The 27,569-nt window shown below is 47.9% G+C and overlaps 1 protein-coding gene across 1 annotated transcript; it reads right to left on the bottom strand.

Annotated features, from left to right (window-relative positions):
• Positions 1–335: 335 nt before the first annotated feature.
• Positions 336–27,569, bottom strand: LOC144106884 (uncharacterized). The gene is made up of 11 exons (XM_077639831.1): positions 26,570–27,569; positions 24,529–24,613; positions 21,153–21,426; positions 19,857–19,996; positions 18,409–18,564; positions 14,836–14,898; positions 13,524–13,618; positions 8,278–8,351; positions 6,643–6,880; positions 2,001–2,100; positions 336–670 (listed from the first exon to the last, which is right to left on the bottom strand). Exons 1-11 carry the CDS (start codon positions 26,952–26,954, stop codon positions 469–471), a joined length of 1,812 nt encoding a protein of 603 aa, XP_077495957.1. The 5' UTR covers positions 26,955–27,569; the 3' UTR covers positions 336–468.

The following is a 27,569-nucleotide window of genomic DNA, read 5'->3' on the forward strand; positions in this document are numbered from 1 at the left end:
AGAGTGCTTGAAAAATCTGAGCTATCCCGCGACTTCATCACGAGACTTTCGTGCCGCACAGCAGGAGTCCATGACGTTACCCACCGGTGATCCGCGACGCAGTGAACGTGTTAAGAATGCGAAATGGGCTAATTGGTACAGGCTTACCACTGAACGCTGAGTAATCCAGTGGTCGACATATAAGATAATTTTGCACTGTTCACCGAGATCGCAGTCCACTTAAATCTCGGTGAACACGCACAATGAGATTCCGTATAGAGCATGTGATATGAAAGTAAGAGCATAATTGTTGTGGTAGGTAGAAGTGAAAACCAACTTGCCTAAGAAAGCCACCGTTCAGAGCCACGAAGCAGCCAGAGATTTATTCTTTGAACCGCGAAGCGCGCGAATAAAAAAAAAATTGGAGGAGGAGGCCAGTAAACAAAAAAGGGGGGGGGGGAGAGGAATGTTGAATCGTGCCGCTGGCTTTCAAAGCTTGGCGCTGACGAAGTCGCACACGGAGCCGTACTCGGGCAGTGAGAGCTGCCACGAGTGGATCTCGTCCCAGGCCTCGGCCTCCTTGCGGTCGCTCGTGCGGGCGAACTTGCTCTGGTACGCCTGGTACAGCTGGTTCGTCAGGTGCGCTAGGCAGGCTACGTTCGTGCGCGGGTAGAAGCCTGCCCAGTTGCCCCTGGTGGCAGAAAAGAGAGGGGAAGCCAACACAAACATTCGTAGCCAGGAGCCGAAGCAATGCACCCATATGACGGCTGAGATAGAAAAGGAAACATACCAAACTTTCCTAAATATACACCAAATAGCGCCACCTGTCGGCTGGCAGTAGCGTAACACAGCACAACCCAGCGGGAATATTTTAAACTCGTAATTTCGACAAAAATGGAGAGTCGTGAGAGACTATGCTCGAACATGGCGATCACAGTATCCAATTCTTTCCCCTCGCTGCAGAACTTGGCTTATAAAACGCCTCCTGCGTTACCAACTATTTCTGACGGCCATAGAAAATCAATGCAATGTACTGAACATTCGAAATTCCCGCGGTGGTGAACGTGTTAAGACTGCGAAATTTGCTAGTTGGTACAGGCTAGTAATGAAATCAAATGCGAAAAAACTTGCCACTGAACGCTCAGTAAAACAGTGGTTGATAGATAATTTTGAACTGTGCACCGAAATCGCAGTCTGCTTAAGTCTCGGCGCTAGGGTGCCTCGATGCGCGCGCCCTCTCCGCCGCTCGCGCGCGCATCGAGGCACCCTACTCGGCGCGGCGCGGCCGCTCCGTGAAGCTCGCGGTGGCAGTAGTTCAAACTAGAAGCGTTCTTTCAGATTTCCTGGGCATGCCTAACTGACACCTGGGGCAGATTTGAGAGGGAAACTGAGAACAAATTGACGCTTGTAGCAATATAGATTACCATATTCTAAACGGAAAGAGACAAATTTGACTGAACTGGGAATTTCTGAGCTACAAAAAAAAAAAAAATGAGATGCGAGTATCGCCGCCACCGCAGGACTTCTCAAGAAAATTGCATAGATGCCGTCAAGACCGTTAGTCGCAGATCACTGAGGCTAGGTGCACCGCCAATCGCATTCTTACGGCGATCACGGAGTGCTTTTCAGCCTGGACGTTACCAGCTTCAATCGAGTGTATGAAAAAAAATTACCCACATTTGAATTTGAGAAATGCGTCCTCTGATGCTGAACGCACATCAGCATAGCCCCAGAAAGGACCATACCCCTCCCTCCAATGGAGAAATTTTTCATAGAACTGAATTCATAGAATTCATAGAAATCTTCTTTTTTGATGAAATAAAATCAAGAAATGCACTGTGAAGATAAGACAGTATACTTGATAAAGAGTTAAGGAAGCTGCGCATTTTTTATGGCGATGCTCAGGCATTTAACCTGTAATTATTTCCTTGTTTGAAATCTATTCCAACTTGGGCGGATTCTCCCTAACCACTGCCGCATTTTCATTCGTGTGCTTAATTTGAAAATGATGCATCGCTTACTTCGTGATGGTCCCGATCTCCTTGTAGATGGAGTACACGTTGGAGTGCCTGGACTCACAGGGGTGGGACGGGTTCAGGTCTGAGAACACGACCTGACCGGCTGCACAGAAAAGTATGGGGCGAAAATTAATAACTTGAGTAATAAGCCGCATTAATTGTCGAAGGGTTCAGCTTATCCTTGAGTGACCACTTACTGCGCGTCCTTTGTAACTTTTAAGCTGTTTGCAACGTGAAATTGCAATGAAAATTTCGCACGTAAAAGCTGCCACAGAAAGCCCTGAAAGACGCATCTTCAAGATATGGGGAAAAGTATGACGGAAGCTTTGAAGCTAATTTAGCCACGGCTGTAATGCAATTATTGTATTCAGGTTTAGTTTCATGTAACCGATTGCTATGAGACAGCGCTTGGCATACATCGGAAGCTGAGAATGTCGGTATGTCTGTTAAGTAAAATGGCGCGCGTAAGATTGAGTACACCAGAACAAGCAGATGCTGAACGCTGGCAGTTTTAGAAGCTGAGCAAATGAGTGTTCCCACTTTTCGGAACAAAAAAGGTGTTTTACTATGCCTGTTACGTTCCACCACACAACTCCGTTGCGTTCCATTTTGGAACTAAGTGCGTTGTTTGTTTCAGTGTGAAGCAATGATGGGCCCTGGTGGATTGTGCTGCTTTTCGCGGGTTATTTAAAGCGTGGCTTTACTGCAATTAAGCATTCCCCGCCATACTCTTGTAAGCATATTATCTCTGTTGCATGACTTGAAGGAAGGGTTAGAATATTACTACAGGAACTAGTCCTGTGCAGCTATAGTCCTGTGCTGACATAAGACTAAAAAATCACCTTACTTGTACGCGATACATAAAATGACGAAACGAGAATTCAGTACACCTCCTTCATTTATGGCAGCTTTTTTTTTTTACGCACTCTCACTTCTTAAATACGGAGAGCTTCGTGAATTAGTCTTCGCAGTTGGAGTTAGCTCTAGCTTCCCGAACAAAACGTGGTTTCAATGATATCGTATAACCTCGTGCACTTCCGCTGCTGCTGCAATGGTGCAGCTTGCCATCTGTGGGAGGCACCGCCTATCGAAGACAGTGACAGAAAGGGAGGCGTGCAGCGAATAATTTAGGTTCATTGATCCCTAGTGGAGTCCCTACAGCTGTTGCATCACTATAGCATGTCCAGGAAAGGTAGCGTGACAACAGCTGGCCAGCTCTGACAAATCAAAATCCGTTGAAACCTACTGATTAGCTATTTCTCGCTCCCGGGCCCTCAAAACTGCACGACATAAGGCCGCTTGGAGTTCACTTACACTTGCCCCATCCAGCGAATAAAATTTCAAGAGAAGCTCACCTATTTTGCAATTTGGTGCTGTTCTTATGAACATTCCATTATGTTTTTTCTTCCTTCTAGGAATGGCTTACATGCTTTTCTTGGTAAAGAAGTCAGGTAATCCGCGCTCAGACTTCACAAAGAGGCTGCATTAGACAGTGGGTTTCAATTTTTCTTCTACCTTGTGCAGCGGTGCCTACTGAGACTGGGGAGCGCTACAGTCAAGACAAGGGGACAACACCACATAAGAACACTACGAGACACGAGCGCTCGTGTCCCGTGGTGTTCTTATGTGGTGTTGTCCCCTTGTCTTGATTGTAGTTCTCCCCAGTCTCAGTATGTACAACCAACTAGCCCCCTACAAAGCTGTAGCGCTGCCAACTTTGTATATGTCTCCTCCCGTGTTTTAGAAAACATCTTAATGGTTCTTAATAAAAATCACCGCGAAATTTTGGAAATGACAGAGAAGAAATGTTTCGACCACCACTGACAAAATAAAAAAATGGTTGCTTTCTTCTGATTCATGCAGTCCCCGCATTCTAGCACGGGTGTCTCAGATACTTTGCCAATATTGTTGAAGGGGTCTGAGACCCTCTACCCTGAGACTTGCGTCACTTTAAGCACTGGTTGGGGGTTAATGACAGTTCGCCAAATCGTGTCATAATTCCCCAACCGCAATGTGATATGGGTTAATTCCGGTTGGTAACTTTGCGGTCTAAAATACGAGCGTAAAATTCATCGGCTAAAATACGGTCAGTTCCGCAAGATTTAACTAAGGTAACGTAAGAGCGCCAATTTTCAGAAAATTAAAAGCGAGTTCGGATGGAACATATAGTGGCTCTTCGCAGAGTAAAATTCCGTGCAAGAAAGAGCCGTGGCTCCATCTGTCGCTGGGAGCGAGTAATGCCCCGCCAATATGAAAAAAAATGAAAGGCGATTTCAACCGTTGCGCCCCGCTAGCGACAGGCGGCGCTCTGCTTGTGAAGCCACAGCCGCTGTGGTCAGACCCTGCAATTTCAAGTATGCAGATTAATTACTGACAGAGGTTTACCCAATGTTCGGATTTGCGAAGGAAAACAAGAGGCAAGGGTGTTGGCGGTGATAGCCTTGCTAACGGCGCCTCCGAATGTCACGCGGTGCATTACGAAGGTAAACCGCGCTGGTTTTCGAACAAGGTGCAGTAGACGGAAAGTTTGGGGTGCAGCAGAAGACTGCGATGACGGGGCAGGTACATTCACATTACGTTTGCACATACAACAAATTAATGTGCAGAAGCCAGTGATCGGGAAAATAAATACGAATAACTGCTCGTGTAAAGCGAGGGAAAAGGCTTAGAGGCTAGCTAAAGGGAAAGGGCAGCATTAGTTGCGTCATCTTAACTAAGCAATTATTTCCTGGTAAGGCGAGAAGCGTTACCGTTATCCTACACATGGAAAACAAAGCATCACACTTGAATCCGTGGTCTGGCAGCATAAAAAAGGGGCTTTTTAAATTTTTGAGTGCGAGCGTTCAAGTAATACTGATGCATAAAGTGTGGAATCCACGAAACTGACCTCCCAAAGTCCCTCTTTTAGGACAAAGTTGGGCAAAACGCCACATGGAGCAAAATGCGACATTTTGCTACCTAGCGCCCAGTAACTTTCAAACGCGAAACGATATTAATTGGGTATTTATCTGACATTACCCGCCACGTGTCCAGTATAACCTACCTTAAGGCTGACGTGATTTCGTTTTTATAAGGAGATAAATATTGAGGATAAGACTAAGTTGATGAAAAACTGGTCAAAAAGGTGTGAATTCCAGCAGGTCGTGTTTTTCGGTACTGTGCCGGTCAACCGACCTGGTCTCCTGGATTAACATCAGCGTTTAGTTATTACAGCTGACCTTTACGCGCCTAAAATGCAAATCCACCCACTTTGCCAACTTATATTATGTCAGGTGGGCCTACCGCAAATTTGATGGGCCTGATGGGAGAGGCAACGTATGGGACAAAATAGTTGTAACGAATTAGGAAATAAAATGTACTGCAATTTCTGGACTGTTCATCAAAATAGTGAACACGAAATGGAGCTTTGTATGCCTCGCATAGAAATAAGCGCTAAGAACGGAATGTTTTTGCTAAGAAAAATCACTCTAAAAAAATGCTTGTGGTTTAGCTCTGGTTAAACCTGGATTGGTGCGATAGCTACAGCTTGCCGAGTGGAACTCGCTCAGTCGAATGGCAAAGTCAGTCTTTCGTCGCTGCGTTCTGCTGGGCGTTCCTTCTTTATCTTCGTCCCTGGGCGTGGATTAACTCTCTCTCCCCCTCTCCACTCCTCCCCCACTCGGTTTCGCCGGTGCACCGGGCCGCCGGCAGCTGCCACGGTAACCACGGCGCCGCCACGCTGAAGGTTCGAAATGCTAGCGTAATGTAGGCGCGCGGCGCGCACAACAGATGATGGCGATGACGATACCAACTTTATTTTCCACGAGATAAAGAGGCCTCCTACTCCCCGTCCCTGGCACTCAGGCCTGGGTGACGGGGACCAGCACCTCCAAGGTTAGAAGCAGGGAAAGAGGTCCTGACTCCTTGCGGCTTCTTCCGCCAGGTGGATGGTTTGTTGCTGTGGAGCAGGGATCTCGCTCCGCAGCATGGCTTCCCAGGTTTCTCTACAATTTATATTTGCTTTAGCCCCTGGGGAGCTAGCGCATTCCCAGATTATGCGCTCCAGCTGCGCGCTCTGACGTCACTCCGCGCATGCGCACAACTGACGAGGCGGGCAGCGTCTGCTCCGCCGTCGGCGCAGCAGCCAGGCGCGCGGCGCGCACACGTACCAGCTGCGGGCTATGACGTCACTCCGCGCATGCGCACAGCTGGCGGAGCGGTGGTGCCACGGCTAAGCGCGCAGCCACGCTGCCCTCGCGAAGTGGCTGGCGTAGTTTAGCTATGGCTAAAAAGAAACCCGAATTAGAATATTTTTTGAATATTCGGACTTGTACACGGATCTGAGGTCGCTAAATAGCGCCCCAACCTGAATACCGCAAAAATTAAAAAGAGAAAATTGAATAGCCCACTTAACCCTTGTTCACAGCAAAACATCCTGGGTTCAGGTGGCCTATATCGCCACTGTAAATTGTAAGCTACTGCGGAATTTCGTTAAATCGATTTTGCTTCACTGGAACTACCGGTTATTTCGAACTGACACTCTAGTCATGACGATGCCAACATTGTTCAGTAGATCGCATTTGTGACAGTGCTTTACTGTGACCAGACAGTAAGTAGTCCGCCAAACACTCGGATATGCGTGGGCGTAAGAGAAAACGCTGCTCACTGGTCGCGTTGTTGATGCGCGCCGCGGCGAAGTCAATGACGGTGGCTCTGACGCCCCAGCTGTTGATGATGGTGCTCTTGCCGTCGATGCAGAACTGCAATAGCTGCAAGGTGGTCTCGTCCACCAGCACGTGGTTGAGGCCCAGGTCCCGGTGCTCGAACTGCAGCGCCGCCTCGGCCACAGCCAGCGACAGAGCCACCTGCTGGAGGATGCTGCGCAACTGAAGCGCCGTGTCCAGCTGCACATGAATGAGTGAATGAACGAACGAATGAATGAATGATATTTTCTTTTCGTTTGTGAAGCTCCTCATTTACAGAGGCGCAGGCATATATAGAGAGGGGTATATTGTGTTAGCGATACGTCTGTGAATCTATACAAATCGGATATGGCATATCTTGAACGGTTCTCACAGAGAAGATGAGCGATGGTCTGCATTTGCGAGTGCAAGACATACACTGTGTTGTGCCCTGGACCGCCTCGATCCTCGCCCATTAACAGAGCAAAAGATCCTCGGTCCGTGGCCACAGCAGTCGACTGCCCTCAAGGCATACAAGGCACTCTTTGCCTTCTTGCGAGCGACTGGATTGAGTGACAAATTGTGACAGCGTTGTGCGTGTGTGTGTGTGTTATGCCTTTTTCCCCTTCTCTCTTCCTCCGTTTAGCCCCCTAATCCCTCTTCCCCAGTGCAGGGTAGCCAACCGGAACCCCTTTCGGGTTAACATCCCTGTCTTTCCCTCCTCCTCTTTATCTATCTATCTTTGAACGGTTCTGTTGATAGTGGTGTGTGTGAACTGGGATCTGCACGTGATCTGGTTTTTCCTTATATTTGCTGCGCTGCCAGTGAATAAAGTTAGATGAAGTTTAGCGCTAGTCCTGTGTGCCTCTTTCTTGCGTTCGTCTTGGTTGCGCTACAGTTCTTTTGTTACAACGAACAAACTACATAGCTACGATGACGGTGTACTAGGCAATAGGTAGTAAGGTACTAGGTGGCGGTGAGTCACCCTTCCCTGCGGATTTGCACACTGTGTGCCTGCAAATGTCCTCAGCTTCCGCGGAGCTCCCTGCGACCAATAGCAGCGCGCCCCAGGTGTGACGTACCACAGATTGCAGCCAACGGCAGCCACCGAGGAAGTGGGCGCCGACCTATCAAAATGTTCACCGTTTTTCGGTGGAAAACGTGGCCGTTGAACCCTTGTAAAAATAGTCTATAGACTTCTTATAGACTCTATTGTCTTCCTGTAGATATTTATTTTTGTCGGTTCATAGTCTATAGACTGTCCATAGACAGAAGTCTACTAAAGGTGTATGGCCATAAATATATAGATTGTCTATAGACTGTCTATAGCACTTTTATTGCCTATAGACTGTTCTCTAGGATTTGCCTATAGACAGTTTATTGACATTATAGACAAAAGTTTATGAACAGTCTATAGACTGTTTAAAAATTTTTTGTAAGGGAATGCACCAGTGAAGTTTGAACAAGACTTTTATGACCGTGTGATTTAGACGAAGCACGTTTTTAATGAAATAACCCCGAACTATCTTGGCCACCAGGTCTATACGTAAGGGAGAAATAATGAATCTGCCTAGATGCTCGCATGGCTCGGGAAAGGTCGCCGTGTTGTACCTCCTCACCTTAACTTGGGTGAGAGGCACTCCAGCGTTGGCAAAGCAAAAGACCAGGTACGGCTGCGGAGTGTCCAGGGTGTCTGCAACAACAAGGCCGAAGTGATTATACTTCGCAACTCGGAGTTATGCGTTGAGCACACATCGATTAGCACTGATAAATGCGTAATCTATTAACGTAATGCGATTAAAAAGCTACGAGAAATATAGGCAATAATTTTGTAACGAGTAAATGGCGAGGCGTCGTTCCTCAAATAAAATGAAAGCGCTAAATGTTTGGGGAATGAAACCTCTAATCTCCTCGATCCTCCAGTGTACTGAACTTTCCAGCCCAGCACTGGAGTTATGATTATCACACTTGTCACTCTATTAGACCAATTTACACCTACCCCATGAAGTCGAAAAGTTGAGTGAGCAACGAGATATAAATATACGCGGGCTTGTAAAAGCGCGAAAGAGCGAATAAAAAAAAAGATGAAGCAGAAGTCAATAAGAAAGAACTAGCAGCGAGAACCATGAACAGTTCCGGCGTTAAGTACAGAAAATACCAACAACGTTAAACGGATTTCATGTGTGCCTAGTGTGCTTTGTATTCAAGATTTGGAAACCGATTCGAATACCGCCGATATCGGAATGGAGAATGGGATATTCCGTACTAAGGAATATTTTCTTAATAGCTAATATTCTAGTACAAAGCGGTTATTCCGACCACAGTGTTCTCTTTGAGCAGTTCATAAAGTTTGCACAGCTAAGCTGGTGCATGGTGCTGCTGAGTTATATCTAAATTCCTAACTTCTTTCTGAGTGCTATTATAGTGCTATTAGAAGTCTAACTCTGTCAGTTGCGTAATAAGGTTTGCAAGCACGTGCTGTCAAGTGGAAGAAAAATGCTATTCTTACAGTCGCTGCTACCGTGAATTGGTTTCTAGGCCGCGTGTTACCTGGTTTAACATGGTTACATTTTTTTGACAGCTGCGAACAGCATTGCGAGTGTTGAACAGCACTGAGCCGGCTTCTTTCAAGAACTTTCTGGAGAGAAAATGCTCGGTATTCATTCGATATTCGACAGCTTTTTGTCCGGATTTGGTCTAATAGGAGGTTTTGACACATAGCACGAGCGTTAAGAAGCGGTGATTCCTGGTCGTCTATTGTACGTCTCCTTTCTTTGCGCAGGTGGAGTGTTTCAGAGTCTAATCACCAACTACGTCACCTTTAAGTTCTCTGAGTGAGATATAACAGAAACGTCCTTATTATATACATTTTACCACCACGAGCTATTGGGTACAAAAGCCTACAGGACGATAAGGAAGTGATTTACGACCATAGGCACCATGTTTTCAGCGACCACATCATTTCACTAACAGAGATTAAAAAACGTAAGTTTGACTTCACCATCATCCGGGTTCTAATAGAGCTATCGGATTTATTTGCGTCTCACGTGTCCCAGAGACTTTTGTCCCCGACTATACATAAACAAGTTGAGACCTAATAATTGCGCACGTCGAAGGAAATAACTGCAGTACTAGTGGGACATTTACATGGATTCCGTAAGCCGTGCTTGCTTACTGGATGGCCAGAAACGAATTCAGTGCAGCAGCACTATGTACGTTAGGGTAAGCATGGGAGCCCTAAAAGAAGAGCGCGCAGCACGTGCAGTTTATGCAAGTACCCAGACCATGATAGTCACTGCACAGCCGTATACCTCGGGCGCTGTTGTATCTCACCTCCTTTCTCGTGGTTTTGGAGTGTCAGGGGTGTCTGAAGACACCCACTATACTTCATCTCAGCAGTTCTTTGCAGCACTACCAAAGCTAGGATGAGTGCAGAGGCGACGTTCTGACGCTCCGGAATGTAGTACCAGTGTACAAATGGTCATATGGGACTGCGTATTCTAAAGTGCATGCGCCAAACCATATTTCAAATCGAGCCTTAACGTTCGCCCGCATTCTATACGCTAATTCTCTAGTTTAGATTTCGCGACTCTTGCGTACGCTACATTAACTTATCCAAGATGGCGGCGTTCTTCGAAGCATGGACACTTCGCTTCGAATTGAATTTATCGTTGTTATCGGGGCTTTAACTGCGTTCAATGGTCACAAATGTGGAAGCGGGCTTTCATTTTGTCTCATATCACCTAGAGCAAAATCCATGAGCTATAAATTTGCTTTATTTTCTATTTCGAGTGACACTTCGCTGCTCCTAGGCTTGAAGAACAACACCGATTTGTGGACAAAAACGGTTTCCGTTCTTAATTCCAGATGACGCCACTAGACTAAAATCATCTTGTCTCAATTTGCATTCGAAGAATTGGTTTGGTTTGGTTTATGGGGGTTTAACGTCCCAAAGCGACTCAGGCTATGAGAGACGCCGTAGTGAAGGGCTCCGGAAATTTCGACCACCTGGGGGTTCTTTAACGTGCACTGACATCGCGCAGTACACGGGCCTATAGAATTTCGCCTGCATCGAAATTCGACCGCCGCGACCGGGATATTCGATTGATTTAAAAGTGCGAATATGACAAACAGCGTAACGGCCCTCAAAATACTTGAGTTTAGAGCATGTAAGCGTGCACACGGTATTAAAAAAAACTGCGTCATGTTTCTTCATTTCGCTTTTTCAAACATGTCTGCATACGCCGCAAACAGAAGACAATTTGCGCAAGAAAACGTTTAATGCACCCTCCTAATTGGCTGTGGAGATCTCTAGCACTCATAGCGCGGAAAGTTAAGTTGTGTGATGGAGTGTATAGGCGACTCAACCTCACGTCCTGTGGCTCGAAAAATTTCGACCAATGTTGCATGTGCTCAAGTCAAGACTAACGAAATGGTCAAACAAGCGCACAAAATTTCCAGACATTGGCCTTTAATCGCACGGTCGATGTCAACGCTATGACATCACTAAACTGTCAGCTTTAAGGGAAATCATATTGCGTAATTACCAAAATTTGACGACCAGTAATTAACGCGCCACTTCGACCGACGTGGCCACCTGGGACAACGTTTTTTTTTGTGGGAACTCAGTGTTTCCAGCGATTCGCATGATTTGCTCCCGCCAAACTCAGAACATAGCAAGAAGAGGTGGGGGAGGGGTTAGTACTGTAAGCCGAACAGAAACTCGCAAAGTGAGGGAGTCTTTAACGAAGCGAGTTTAATGAGGCGTAAAAGCAGTAGCGTAATTAACGGCGACGTTGCGGGACTCGCGCGCAAACGCGGAACAGGAAGCCCACAAAAACTGGGTCGTTTAACGTAAACAGCAGCAATGAAAAATAATGGGCTGTAAAGGGGGCAACCGGGCCCCGTGTTTAACTGCCCATGGAGATAGGGAGCCTTCGCGTTAGCATTCGATACCATGCCAGGTGTGTGGGTAAAAAAAAAAAAAAGCGAACGGGCAAAATTTGGCGCCTCGAATATCGGTGTCCGTACTGACGTCGTCGTTAACGAGATAAAGGTATAGTTAGGACTAAAGGCTTTACCTGAAACATCGACAGATGACACGATCGAGTGGTTATAGAAAGGCCCAGTACAGGGAACTGATGACTAAGGCCAACAAGGATATAACGGCTAGAGACAATGTAATAAAACAGAGGTTCAAAAGAAATGAACACCGGTCTGGTCCACTGAACAAGAGCAGACAGTGCGGTTCTTATGTGCCCGGTATGGGGGAGTAGTTTTATACGATTGTTGTCCCACGACATGCAAACGTTATCTATCTGAAAATAACTGTTGTATAGAGTTCAGCGCGTTTGTGAAGAGCTCTGCTTAATGTTGCACAGAAAGACAACGCGAAGGCGTTGCTGGCAGCAGTTTACTCGTTACCGTAGAAGCTCTAGCGCGCATGCGATAATCCGTTCTCCAAATAAATAGTAGCAGAACTCACCCGCACAAAATGACCGTTAGACACACCGCTGCCCACTGTACGCAAGATGCGTTACACGCGCGTCTAACTAAATTGACATGAAACTGTCTCGAACATCCTCACGGGATGTTGGGGTTCCCCACACAGCTTTCACTGCGTTATTGAGACTTGATACTCACCGCTGATCGATTCATTTAGGTTCAATTAAAAAAAAGGAGGGCCAAAAATGTAACTTTCCTTTAGCTAACTTCTTTCTCATAAACTTAAAACAAAAATTTGAAAGAATAAAAAGTATTTAAACGGAGCACGACTGCGCAAATCCGTAATCTTGGTAAAATATTAGTACTGCTCATTTAGAGATTTGATATCTTTAAATAAAAGGTTTATTTGTTACAGGGAAGTCATTGATGAGGCGGAGGAAAAGAAGAAAGTGCAGAAATTGAGATAAGGAGTATGCGCTAAGTTTCAGCATATGTTAATTAAAAAACCACTACCTGGCTTCGCAGCACAGCGCATGCCACATCCCTGCATTTCACGGCGGAACGATTAATACGGCAAAATAAAACTTCGGTGTTGTCTCTATCTTTGCGTTGTTTTGGCACTACAACGTCGTCTTAAGGGTTCCTTGCCTCTGGGCCACAGTGTCCAGGCTTGCTATGCATCAGTTCAGGCACTACATGCTCCGAGTTTTCACCGTGGCGCTACCCTCTTGAGGTGTTATGTATCTACATTTGGAGAAACATTAGCTTGAAACAGCTGGTCCGGCCTAAATGGCGCAAAAGCGAAGAAAACAGAAGGAAATTATAACTACTTACATGCCTTGAAGGCGGAAACAGCATTATTTTTTAATTTATATTCATATTTTATATTTATACTGATTAGCATGCAGCCGCAAGGCAACGCATACACTAAGTTCACCTTATTCGCAAAGAAGAAATGCGGCGTTGTGGAATTTGTACTGCGCGCTCGTCGTGCAATCTGAAGGTCCTTGGTTCGATTCCCTCCATCTTTGCAAGAAATTTTTTCTTTGACGTCATTGAAGGTCTTGTGAGACCACTTTTCCCACCGATACCGATGCCGCCGGGTTTCGGTGCTAAATGGCCATATAAGGCCATCGCTTTAAAAGACAACAAACCAAGAAAGAGGCAAGACAGCGCCAACAAGAGTTGTCAGTCGACGCCGGGTTGTCTTTTCTCTTTCTTGGTCTATCGTCTTTCGGGCTATTACATGTATCGGTGTATTCGCCCTTTTCGTTTTCGTTAAGTGTCCCTCAAGATACTCCGGATGGGCTCCACGATGGAGGTGTTAAGCGCTCAAGATTCCACGAATGTCTAATGTGACAATCGAAATCTTCCGTATAGCCGGCAAATCCCACTGCGAGCCGGCCGGCACTTCGCTTACCGGGTCCGTACTGGTGGTCTGTCCGCTTCCAGGAAGTGTAATCTTTCCAGGCCTGGATCAGCTCTCGGGGGTAACGGTCGTAGAGGCAGAATACCCTGAGAAGTAGCGGAAGCAGGAAGGAAAGAACAGAAGGGGGAAATGGGGAATAAAAAAAAAAGACTAAGGCTTATTGCACCGACCACTACCGCTATCTAGTAACACGCAATAACGACACGTAAGTGACTCGATGGGTGCCTGCTGTGATGATGAATTGCGCAAAATGTTTAGCCTTTTTTACTTTCTACGTAGAAATAGCTAAATATTTTGTTTTTGTTGTCTTTCAGATACCAGTTTTTTTTTTACTTGGTAGTAAAAGCCATTTTTGTGGAAAACTAGAACACATTCATTGGTTTATATTAAGAAAATACGCTTAACTTGCTCCGTTAGAGCAGCCCCGAACATAGCGAAATTCTACATCATTGTTGTCTACAAAGAAGTGCGACTATTTACTATCATATTTTTTGTTTTTGAGCTGTTTACATCGTTATTGCTGCTAAATCTTTACTTTTGTTGCCTTTTGTAGAAATGTGTTTGTTTTTCCTTATGTCTAAGTTCTCTTACTGTTCGCCTGACAGTTCTTGTGTAATATGTGCCACTCCCCTGAATTATACCGTCTGAGCCATGAGGCTACTTGAAATAAAAATCAGTAACCTTGTATGTGTGCAGGAAGCAAATTGAGTTTTGGTGGTGCCACACGCAATGATAAGGGTTCGGGAGGTGTTAGTTCGAAGTGGCACTGATGAGCCTGCTGTGACTAATGTGTCGAGTTTGGTCCGCACCAAGATAAGCCGTTTTTTTTTTGTCGGTATTGGTAGCACCTGAGTCACTTAGGAACGAAGCATGTGCCCCCAGAAGGAGAATACATAGAAAACTCCCCGGAAGGGAATATTCGCCTGGGACTGTTCCTCTACAGGCGTACTATTACTGCTCGTCAGCAACTACGGCATGCACTGGCGTGATAAACTCGTTGTCCCGTTTAGCGATGTAAGTGCACGTTAAAGATCCCCAGGTGGTCGAAATTATTCCGGAACCCTCCACTACGGCACCTCTTTCTTCCTTTCTTCTTTCACTCTCTCCTTTATCCCTTTCCTTACGGCGCGGTTCAGGTGTCCAACTATATATGAGACAGATACTGCGCCATTTCCTTGCCCCAAAAACCAATTATATATTATATAGTTTAGTGTTGTCATTGATTCCTCAGTAGTCACTCGGCTGCACAGTATACACCAAACGGAGACTCGGAGGAGATCACACATGCCTGTAAGCCGCTCACCTTTTTGTGTTGGTGAAGCCTTCCGTGTGGTAGTCAACCCTTTTTCGCAGCTTCGTCAGCTCCCTGAGTTTTGAAGAAAAAAAAATAATTTTGCGAGCCAGCGGTTGTGAGCTAAGAGGTTTTCACTTGCTAAACGTTCCGACAATGCAAAGTTGGAATTGAATTTCGGCTACCTGTTGTGATGATTTCGGAGGAATTAAGAGCAAAATGGGGCTAGCGGTGTAGTCCAACGTTCAATGGAATGCCGTCTGGTGAGGATGAAGCATTCTTACAAGGCGAACTTCGGGTCACTGACCAAGTCGAAAACGTTTCATCATAGCCGTGCAAAATAAAAGACTACGATAAAAGCTGAAAACTATTAAACCGTCATTTTCCCGTTAGTCATATTGAAAACTAGGGTTCCATTTTAAGCTCGATACGTCTATTTGATTCACGGTCAGTGACTCAACTCCTTTCTATCTGTGTATCTGCGCATGATGCAGCAATCGGTGAGCCTATTAGGAATGTGCACATATCAAGCTTACACGTCCCTGTGTCTCACCAACAATACTGAGACGAGGCAAGGCCAACCAGAAGGAACCACGAGTTCCAGAAACTGTTCCTCAGCAATCCCCTCCGTTATATATATCTGCCCGGTATGCGGTCAAATACTGAGATGGAAACAGAGAGAGAGAGAGGGAGAGAGAGGGGGGGTTCCGATATCCTTCTCAACAGCTGACGCTGCAGCGTTTTTCACATTATTGGAACGCTTCTGCAACCTAGCGTTGTAGTGGGGCCCTGCAACATTCCCTTTTATAGCACTAACTGTATCAGGGACGTCGACCGATTTCAAGACGTTCGGTGTCAGGTTTACTATGACGTCACCGTCCCATCTGACACGATAAGTACAGGTGCAAAGCAGGAGCCGACGACCGTCTAGCTGAACACGCAACTCACGCGTTTCCCCGGATATAGTGCCGCAACAGAGCCTGGTACAAACCTCTTCCCCCCCCCCCCCCCCCGAACTCTTCCTTCGTCATGGTGGGGCGGGCAATGCGACAAGCTGGACTGAGATTTTCAGCGTATTTGATGGTCGCCTATGAATATTTCGAGCGTTAGCTCTTTTGGTCGCGTTTCGAGCCTCCGAGTTATGATGTTTCCAAGGATAGAATCCAAGATGGCAGCCTCCATAGCAACGACATTGTATTAGAGCGTTAACCTCTACTTTTCGCGTGTCGAGTCTCAGCGTTGTGCATTATAACGCAAATCGTAACCCAGTGGTTGCCAAGGGAACCGAGGTGGTTACATAATAGAATAAAATAAAAACAGGCGGCAGCGCGATGCCCGAGCACCACAATCCGAAACTACCACTGGTCGTGCTGGAGCAGCTTTTCTTGCTCCGCGACACACGAATTCGAGTTCCACCGGTCGACCTGGACCGACCGCGCGAATTCCGCTGGTCGTTTGGAGAAACTCCGTTCCATGCAGAGCGCACTAGGTGGATCCGCCGATTAGCGGCGGATTTCATCGGAACTTGTAGTCGGCGATGTCGTCACTTCCGAAACACACTTGTGATTTTTGGTTATTTTTAGCGTGTGCAGGAATGTCAGCGGGGAACACTTAGCGCTGTTCCGCGCGCTCGCGTTTTGCGCGCATATGTCGTCTTCGTCACCCGCATCATAGAGGTTACAACTCTCAATTATGGCATCGTATGAAACAGCAATAGCCCTCGCGTTGTCTGACGAGAGCTCGTCGGAATCTGGGTCCGCGCACTCGGACAGCAGCAGCGACAACGAAAAGTACCTATTCGAAGCATTTTTCGAGAAACATTTCGCAGAAGCCCCTGCGAAGGGTAATTTCCTCGTTGGAAATCGCCCCGTAAGCACTCTGCAGACATGCGATATATATTCATTTATGAACTTACCTAGAGCATAACTGTGCTCCTCAGTGCCTACGAGGTTCACCAAAATGCGGTGCATCTCAGTCGTAACATGAACAAAGCGACTGGTAGGTTCCATCGCGAAAGAAGTGCCTGCCTCTCGACGTCTGCTTACGCGTATTTTGGCGCCAGGACTGCCAGACCTCAACTTCCGGAACCAGTACTTCCGCTGCGCGCTCTACATGTTCCGCTGGTCGACAACGGTCGCTGTGCTCCGAGGCGGTTTGGGGCGCTCTTTTGCGATTCGAGCGCATCGCTTCGGATCCACCAGTGGAATTCGCCACTAACTATGTTGATCCGGTATGTATATCCCTGTCTGGCAGGCATCAGATTCGGGCGGTCTAGTCCCGGCATTCGTGTAACATTTAATGGCGAATTCCTCTGGTGGATCCGAAGCGAGGCGCTCGAATCGCAAAAGAGCGTCCCAAACCGCCTCGGAGCACAGCGACCGTTGCCGACCAGCGGAACATGTCGAGGGCGCAGCGGAAGTCCTGGTTCTGGAAGTTGACGTCTGGCAATTCTGGCGCCAAAATACGCGTAAGCAGACGACGAGAGGCGGCGAGTATAGCGGTGAGCAGGCACTTCTTTCGCGATGGAACCTACCAGTCGCTTTGTTCATGTTACGCCTGCAGCTGAGGTGCACCGCATTTTGGTGAACCTCGTAGACAATGAGGAGCACAGTTATGCTCTAGGTAAGTTAATAAATGAATATATATCGCACGTCTACAGAGTGCTTACGGTACGGTGCGGTTTACGGTGCGACGGTTTAGCAACTAGCAAAACGCGCTCGCGGGAAACAGTGCCCAGTGTCCCCCGCTGACATTCCTGCACGAGCTAAAAATAACCAAAAATCACATGTGTGTTTCGGAAGTGACGACATCGCTGGCTACAAGTTCCGGCGAGATCCGCCGCTGGTCGGCGGGTCAACCTAGTGCGCTCCATATGGAACGGAATTGCTCCAAATGACCAGCGGAATTTGCGCGGTTGGTCCAGGTCGACCAGTGGAACTCGAATTCGTCGTCGCGGAGCAAGAAAATCTCCTCCAGCACGACCAGTGGAAATCGCCATGAGAGGCCAACAATTTGCTGGAGAATATTGCGAATGGTGTCGTGCGATTCAGCGTTTAGTGCAGCATAAAGGTACTAGTCAATTTAGATCCTAGCTCACGGCAGGGATTCGAACCGGCGACCTATGTTTACGTGTGTTAGCGCTCGATATTCGATACCTGCCTCAGCGTCGGCTTTGTTTTGAAACATGCTGTTTATGGGGAACCTGCGCTGCAACGGTGGCACTGCAATTGTTCCATTCGGTGACTCAGAACTGCTTTTGTCAGCCGCTTGCGCCGCTGCAAACGCGAGAACACATTCTGCGCGATTAGATACCCGCGTTTGGCTGACAGCATTCATTGCCTAGCTTCTCTCGGCGTAGCCCAGATAGCTGACGCACGGCACGCGCGCCTTCGACAGAGCGCGGAGGCTCACGCCAATAAGCGCCTGAAGGCGGCGCGGGAAAGCACTAAGAGTACTACCCAAAACTGCGTGCTCTTCTCGCTAGGCAGTGTGTTATGGCGCTGCAGTAGACACCGCAAACTTCAGCGCAAGTTCCCTATTCGGGAAGTCGAATAGGGATGCGCAGTGTTTCTCGCGGCGACTCACAGGCTGATGACGGCCTCCGCGTACAGGGTGTCCCAGTGCTTGACGATGAACTCGAGGTTGACCACCTTGAGCACGCACGTGCCATCCCCCGTGTGCAGCCGAAACAGATCGCAGTGGGTGCCCTCGGCGAACTTCACCACGCCCTGGGCGTCATTCCTGCGTTCCGCGTAGGGCGCGCATGCGCACTGCGTTATTTGGCTCTCGGCATGTTTGCAGTAGAGAGTGCGTCGAATGTCGGCGCAAACTTGAAGAACAAAAACGGCGCAGCTGCAGGGACAATAAAGAAGACGGGACAGGCGCGGACCATCAACTGAAAGTTTATTGATAAGGAACACATAATACATACTCTCTTTACAGCCAAGAGCGTGCATGAGCTTCGCCAACAACACTGATAAGCCATCAAGTGCAGTCATGGAGATCGAGATACAATAGTTCACTGTCATGAACGAGGACGAATGGGGTGCTTACGCATGCGTCGCGGATTTTAAAAAAAATATGAAATGCTTCGCTGATTTCTCTAGTTAGTTTATCTAACTAGAGTCTTCGTTCATGACTGTGAACTGTTTAATCGTGATCACCATGACTGAAGTTGTCAGCTTATCAATGTTGGTGCAGCTCATGCGCGCTCTTGGTTATACAGAGAGTATATTTTATGTGTTCCTTTCCAATAAACAATTCCGTTGCTAGCCAGCGCCTGTCCCGTCTTTTTTCTTGCCCTATTGATGCGTTGTTTTTGTTCTTGAAATATGTACCAACGCGCTCAACTCGCCGTTCTACTAAAGTCAGTGTAAGCTCTTTGCTTCGTTATACTTTGGATAAGGAAGAATTAATGAAGAGACAACTGACACTGCATAGGAGCAAGCGGAGTGGCAAGCCGTTATTTCTATTTCTTCGAAAGCGAGATAGCACCTAGTTATGGTAAGCACGAGTGTAACGTTGGCAACGAAAACACACGCAACTATGACCGTAAAAAAAAAAACAATGAATGGCATGCTATAAAGGGCGATTCTGAAAATACAAAAATACTGTACTGTCCGATCACCTGCAACTTTCCTCAAGCAGTTCACGGAATGCATCTACGAGCTTTTTACTAAAAATTCTGGGAAGAGCCTACCCTTGCAAATTGAGCAGGGTGTGTTGTTGGGCGAGTTGCTTTGACATTGTGAACACTGAAGCGCTGGCAGACGACGGACGAAAGGAGGACGAGACGCACTGTGTGTCTCGTCCTCCTTTCGTCCGTCGTCTGCCAGCGCTTCAGTGTTCACCTTGTAAATTATTTGCACGGCGCAATATCTTAAAACTTGCGCGAACATGTATCGCCCGCAGACTGTACTCCGGAAAATATGGCAGTTTTTATATTGTTGGTAGAAGTGGTGATGTAAACAAGAACGTCCAACCAAACGTTACACTTTCGGGCACCGTCTCTGAAGTGATGCGTTGTTGCTCACATGAAACTCATCACGTCGGCGAACTTGAGCGGCGAGCTCTGGTCGGTGACGCTCATCAGGTCTCCGAACATGAGCTGACTTTCCTCCGAGCGCTGTGGTTTCAGTTGCTGCGTCGTCTCACTTTCTCCCGAATCGTCACTCTGCCAAAAAACACAAGGGCGGTGGCCAATGAGCAAGTCCTTCACGCAGGCCTGATCAACAGTTCGGAAAATTGAGAGTGGTACAAAAACGGCCAGCGCCAAAGCAAAACACGAACAGGAACATGCCCAGCTTTCCTGCAAAATCTGTAGCTATAAAATATTCCTGCGCTCACAGTGACTAGTTCCGACTCGCTTAGAAAATAAATGGGATGTGCCGAGCATTCGAAATTACCGCGGTGATTTTGAGTGCTCAGCGCCACGCGGTCGCAGTCGTGTAAATTAAAGGCAATAATAATAATAATTGGTTTTGGGGGAAAGGAAATGGCGCAGTATCTGTCTCATATTTCGTTGGACACCTGAACCACGCCGTAAGGAAGGGATAAAGGAGAGAGTGAAAGAAGAAAGGAAGAAAGAGGTGCCGTAGTGGAGGTCTCCGGAATAATTTCGACTACTTGGGGATCTTCAACGTGCACTGACATCGCACAGCACACAGGCGCCTTAGCGTTTTTAACAAAAATAAATTCTACATATGAAACACACGAAGGCCCTAGAAGCACTACCACGCATTAGCCTTCGCACTGTCGAAGCGAAAATCAACTGCACTGATAAATACCCTGACTCAAGGCAAATATTCTTGCTTTGCTGTTGTCATTTCAAATGCCTTCTTCACGATTTCTTCGATGCTGACAGTACACTGTTGACCACTCTTAGCGGGAACACGAGTGCGTGGTTCTGCTTTTCGCTCAGCGCCACCTGCGGGCGCACCGTAACATTGTGTGGACCCTGCTATGAGTCCTTGGAGCTACCTCGAGCAGTACAACGTGTTATCCTTGGCGCCCAAGCACCCAAGCTGCCCTTACGTCAATAAAATCAAATCACCATCATCATGACTGAGTCATGGCTATTGCTGAGGGTGCTGCCATTTACGAGCAGCTTTTACCCACAACCTCCTCCATCATCCTGATGGAATTAAGGATTATTATTATTAACAGCAAAAAAATGCAAGTCTGCCGAGGGGAGCTCTTGGGATATATTGATTGTTACAGCAAAATTTACGAAAAAAAATTGCGCTCATAAATTATTTCCCGTTGAGAAATGCCACTGTCCATAATTTATGGGTGATGCGAGGTCTCGCAAAGAGCAGGGGGATACGCACGTGCTCGATGAGCATGTCCGTTTCGTCGGCGGACCACGTGACCTCGCTCTCGTCCGTGTCGTAGACGCGGTAGACGGGTGCGTCCAGCATGGACTCGTACTGGCTGAAGAAGGCGTCGCCCGCGGCGTCCAGGCTCTTGGAGCGCTTGCAGCGCCACCACGTCTGGATGCGCTGGGCTGCAGCCTGGCGCTCGCGCTGGAGCTGGGACACCGAGCGCCGGAGGAGGAAGCCCCTGGCCGCCGACTGCAGGCCGACCACCTTCTGCACGAGCCACCTGCGAAGGACGCGTCGAAGCAGCCGCTTACTTTAGCATCATCATCATCATCATCATCATCATCATCATCATCTCTTCTTCTTCTTCTTCTTCTTCTTCTTCTTCTTCTTCTTCTTCTTCTTCTTCTTCTTCTTCTTCTTCTTCTTCTTCTTCTTCTTCTTCTTCTTCATCATCATCATCATCATCATCATCATCCTAACTACACTCACTGTAGGAGAATGGCCCGCTCCATATCCCTCTATTTAACCCTGCCCCGTGCCTGCTGCGGCCGCTAAATCATTACTTCAAACTTCAAAACCTTTCGAAGACACAAAGAAGAGCCCGATGTAAAAGAAATATAATTTAAAAGAGTTAGATGCTAGATGCCCAACATCTAACTTTTTAAAAATATATTTCTTGTATTAAAAGAATTAGACGCTGGAAGACCAACATCTAACTCTTTTAAAGTATATTTCTTGTACATCGGGCTCCTCTTTCTTTGTCTTCTAAAGATCTTCAGGTTGTCAACCTGCTCCTGACTAACATCGTTTCAGCGACTTGATGTGCAAGTATCCTGAATTAACGCCCGCGTTTGCCTTTCGTTCTTTCTGTATCCTGTCCTGTTCGCGCTAAAAATATGTATACTTTGTCAAAAAGCCAACTAGCTCAACACCTAACTCTTTTTAAAGTACATTGCAAACCTTGTTCGCGCATCTAACTCGAGTGTGAAGCTTTTGTTTTAGGAACAAACTTTGTTCCGTGATATATATGCTTTCAGGTCGTGCATAGTTTCTCAGTATCTCTTAAGAGGAAAGTATATAACAGTTATAAAACACATTAGGCAAATGAAAAAGGGATTAAATTTTGCTGAAACCAGCGCAGCGAGCTATGGAGTGGAAAATGATGGGTGTAACGTTAAGAGACAGGAAGAGTGGGCCATGGGACAAACGCGAGCTGATGACATCCCACTCGAAATCAAGAAGTGGGAATTGGCAGGACATGCATTGCGAAAGAAATGTAACTAATAACCGTAAAAGGTAACAGGCTGGATTCCAAGAGAGGGCAAGCGTTACGGGGGCCTGCAGAAAGTTAGGTGGGCGGATGAGATTAGAAAGTTTGCTGGTAGAGGGTGGCCGTAGTTTGCACGGGAAGGGTTTATTGCAGGGATATGGGAGCAGCCGTTGTCCTGCATTGTGCGTAGTAAGGCTTATGATGATGATGATGATGTGTGTGTGTGTGCTGTGAAGGTTTCTATATTTCATGAAACTTTTCAGTGATAAAAGCAAAGCGCACCTTTTCTTACAGCGCGCTGCGTTAGGGCATAACTGTGTACTGATATTTTGTCTGAATAGTAGCCAGTTAAGAGCCCATTAAATGGTTACATGGTGGTTCAGCCGTATCTCTTGTTACTGCAAAAAGTATCCAGACGCTCGAATGTATAGGAACCATGTTTGTCTCGTTATTTCACTACGGTAATTTAGAGAAAACGGGTTTGACTTTCACTGTGTGGTCTCGAACCGGTGGCTAATAATAGAGCTATCAGCTTTGTTTTGCGGCTCACGTGTCTTTGAGACTTATGTACCCGACTGTATGTCACTGTGCTTGTGAACTTCTGCTTTGGAGAAGTTCAGCGCTTTGTTATAGAAAACTGCACCGTCGAGACGCATTTAAAATGACTAATTCATGATTTCATTTGTTGCTGCTCGGTGCCTCATAAGGAACCAGCAGCGCTTAACGAAACGAGGCGTCTCCATTTATATTGAGACGTCGCCCTACTGTTTTTCACGTTAGTTAAATATATAAGCTTAAAAATGTGTTTATATATATTACTGTCCAAACGGGTGGTTATTATTTACTGCTGGACTATTGGATAAAACTCTGTCTACGTATTAGTACAGGTAAACTTTGCACGCTTCAAATACTGCGCATGCGCTATCTCCTCATTGCATTAAACGTTCATTGCGCCATGTCGCATAGGAGGGTGCGCTGCTTTTTGAAGGTTCTCAGTGGACAATGCTATATTTGTATATTTGTTGCTGCTCGATGCAGCAGATGGTGGTGGCGATTTTCTCCTCTGTCCAACTTTGCCAAGGGCAGGATTCATGCCCCTGCCTGGCAATTGTTGAACACCCCTACCCAAAATTTACCGCACAGGGTAGAGCTTCAGTGGGTGCCGGCTCACTCTGGGAACCCTGGAAACGAGGCTGCCGATGAATTGACCCGAGGTCTGATTTGCCGGGCTCAGGACAGTCTCGATCCAGGATTCTCGAGGGAGCGGGCGCACACCTTTGCAGAGCTCACGCAAATACCCCGTTTGGACCGTCGGACTTGCCCTCCTCCCCACCCCTGTCTTACGCACTCCCAACAGATCCTCTTCAGACGCCTCCAGACCCGCTCTCTGTCATCCCCTCAGCTTTTATCCCACTATTGCGGCACATCCCCTTCATGCTCCCTATGCGGTGACCCCCACGCCACACTCTCCCATATCCTTTTCGGCTGCCCTGCCGACCCTCCCCCGCGGGGACAGCAAGCCATCTCGAGCTGGGAGGACTGGGAGGTCCTGCTCATGTCTGCAGACCCGACATCGCAGCTTGCTGCGGTGACTCGGGCTGCCGACGTCATGTCCCGGCATGACCTACTTGATGCAGTGCGGGACCGCGCAGTGGCCCAGGGACCCAGCTGGGTCTAAAACTCACTTGCTCAATAAAGTTTTTCTGTCTTTCTGTCTGTCCTCAGCATTTTCCTCCTGTAATTGCCGTGAAATTGTTTTTTGAAGAGTTCTTTTTTATGCACAGTAAGCCGGCTTCTTGCGGCTTGTCAAGCGTTGCAAGTGTACTTCGGCAAGCATTGATATTGTTGCCCTACTGCTTTGTGCAGTTAAATTACTAATATTGTTACGTGGTGGCTCGCCGAAGAATGAGACGCGATGAACAATGTGAAAGGGATGATTTAACGGCCGCAGGCCTAGCGCCAGCGCTTCGTCCCGGGCCACTGCTTCGTCTCCTTCGTAACACTACCCGGGGCCATCCAAGCGATCGTCTCACCAGTTGACAAAGAGACGCGCGAAATGGTGGTGGGCTTGAGAGGGTGGTAGTAAAAAGGTAAGGCAAAATGTAGGCTCACTTGCTCGACGCAGGATCCGAGGACGTCAGCTTCGAGTCGCAGCTTCGGTTTAGTGGGGATCCCACAGGCGGGCCCACTGCCACCCCTGTATAAGAAACATCACCGGCTCAGTGCACATCAGCAGGATATTTAGAAGACGTTTTCGGGTGACAGCCCGCATACGGGAAAATCCTGATCCCCTAAGCAGGAAGGAGAGTCTAAGTGCAATTGTGAGTTATTTCTTCTATAATAAATGCACAACTTGTACACGAAAAAAAAGTGGTACGGTTTTAGTGTAGTTAAACCAAGTAAACGTGCTATTTTTCGCCTCTTCTTCCCGACACACACATGTGCACGCAAATCCGTTTCTCGCTCTTGATCTTCACATCCTCTCTCCACTCGGCGGCAGATGGCGCGAAGCCCTCCTCCCTCCTCCGAACTTACCCGAGCTTCCTCCCATTGGCTGCAGCTGGCGCGACGCTTCTCCGAACTAACCCGAGCTTACCAGAGTTACTCCGAGGCTTCACACACGATCTTTGGTCGCGTTTGACCAAGTTAAGTACGGCTTTCGCACTAAAATCAAATATATATAGTAGGCTAATTAGCTCGCCATGACCACAAACCTGCACAGCACTGAAGAAAAAGACAAGGAGTAAACCCTCGCACCAAGTGCTCACGCTCTCACGTGCCCCGTAGACTGATGCTCTACGGCGAGACTGGTGGTACGGCTGCCCTCATTGGCGATTGCACAGCGCTTTCCAAGCACCTCACTACGCAATGTCGTAGTTATCAGCAAACCCATAGCATCATGTTGTTAAAGTAACTGCTGTTTGTTTTGCATCATGGTTATCGCAGAGATGATCGTGCTATTAATTTTACAACTAACTGCTCTAACACCCAAGATACAGACACAGGGGCCAAGGTTTCCGCCAGTCTTGTCATCTGCGGCTTCTGTGTCTGTTGCTTGTGTGTTAGCGCAGTTCGTTGTGAAGTTTAAACTAAGGAGCGACTCGCCCAGCAAGTAGTTGTTTTAAGATCATCGTGCTGGGACACTCTTAGTGGCCGCACGATACGAATGGAAAGGCCACAGATCCAGAATCAAATTGGGGTGGTTTCTTTGATGTTGTGGCAGAACAGATCTCAGGTGGGATATTTTTCATGTGGTGTTAACCAGTCGCTCGATAGTGCTAATTTAAGGAGGTGAAAAATACTTTGCAGCCATCGATTGCGATCCCAGTGAAGGCCAGTGTTTTCTGCTTCGTAATGCAGGCGCTGGGGGTGGGTTGAATTTTTCACTCCCTCCACGAAAGGGACAACGAAGTCAACTGCGATTGAGAATTCAACAGTACGCGTCTCTTGCCTGTCGTGATTTGTCAACACATGATGCTCAACTTTCACAACGGCAGGACATATTAGACCGTGCCTCTTCCTGTCTCCTAGTTCTCCGAATTGACATTAATGAGCTGCCAATCATGATGAGATGAGTGCGAGATTGTAAAGAACGGTATGGGGTATTTGGGGTTTAACTCTCAAAACCTGCCCGTGGACTGTGAGGAATGTCGTTCTGGAGGGCTTTGTACTAAATTTGACTATTTAAGAGCCCTTTAACGTTCTGCACAGGCATCGTGCAGTACAAGAGCTTTAAGCATTTCAGCTCCGTCAAAATTCATAGGGACACCTAATTACATTAACACATAATTATCTAATTATGCCCACATATTTTCTTGATTGCGGCGTAATAACCTAATTACAACACCCAATTACTACCGCCGCGGCCGGCATTCGAGCTCTCGGACTTGTACACAGCATCCGAACGCCACAGCCCCCGAGTCACTACAGTGCTTGTGTGCCAGGGCTCAAGACAGTAGACCATGACCATTGGATTCCAAGAGAAGACAAGCGTAGCATGGGGCGGCAGAAGGTTAGGTGGGCGGATGAGATTAAGAAGTTTGTGGGGATACGGTGTGCGCAGCTGACAAAGGACAGGGTTAATGGAGAGGCATGGGAGAGGCCTTTGCCCTGCAGTTAGCGTAGTCAGGCTGATGATGGGAGGTGCACTTACCACGGCTGGGCTGCTGCTGCATCCCTTCCCCCTGGCTGAGGACCTCAGGGTCCTGCTTGTCGTCCTCCTTGTCCGTCTCCGTGTCGCCGAGGGCAGGAGACAGCGCCGTCTCCGGCTCGGCAGCCGGGACGTCGCCCGTCGCCATCCTAGGGGCCGTCGTCATGTCCTCGCCCTTCTCGAAGACAGAACAGAGCGCGGAGGTTACGGTGTAGGTCGTGGTCGTCGCCTGTTGCGGCTTCAGCGATGACTCGTAGAGAGCAGCGAGTGCCGACGCACCTTCGCGCTTGCGCGCTTCCTCCTCCTCGATCCTGCGCTGGAGCTTTCGGCAGTAGTAGTTAATGAAGGCGGCGATAACCAGCGTTGACAGGATGGTAGCTATGAGCATATCGCAACCAAACGGCCACGCTTCAGTTCCGTCTTCGCCTGACGTGTGCTTTTTCTTCTTTCAAGCAAGAGTCCGATTCACCCCCGAGCACGAATCTGGATGTGGCACTAGGACTCGTGTGAAGCAGAAGTCCTTCTGGTACCCAGGTCGTACAGGGCTCTCTTCCAGGACTGAATGGAGGTGAGAGCTGTGGGGTTATCTAGCAGGCTAGCCCACGATGCCCACACTCACTGTGGAAGAGGCTGTCCTTTCTCCCAACTGGCCGTATCTGACAAAAGGCGCCGTGCCCTTTCTCTTCTTGAGGTACTTGCCGCGTTCTTCCACAGCAGAGACGCTGAGTAGCAGTCCGTGTGGTCCCAGGCAGAGGACCCGGGCCGCAGCAACAGGAGCTCTCAGCAGCCGTCGGGAATAGGACGAGGAGCGGGATGGCAGTCGGCTGCGTCGAAGGGCAGACGCATAAAACAGCGGCTGGATTTGGCGGGGCCGAGTGGCAGCGAGCTGGGACGGCGGCCTAAGCCCAGCTCGGCGACCACTGGCGAGCCCTCATCACCGAATTAGTGCGCGTGCTGCTGTCGCCGCTGCCGCCGGGAGCGCACGGCTTTGAGCTGCGTCGTC

The sequence above is a fragment of the Amblyomma americanum genome, chromosome 10 (genome assembly GCF_052857255.1).
Source record: "Amblyomma americanum isolate KBUSLIRL-KWMA chromosome 10, ASM5285725v1, whole genome shotgun sequence".
Lineage (NCBI taxonomy): Eukaryota > Metazoa > Arthropoda > Arachnida > Ixodida > Ixodidae > Amblyomma > Amblyomma americanum.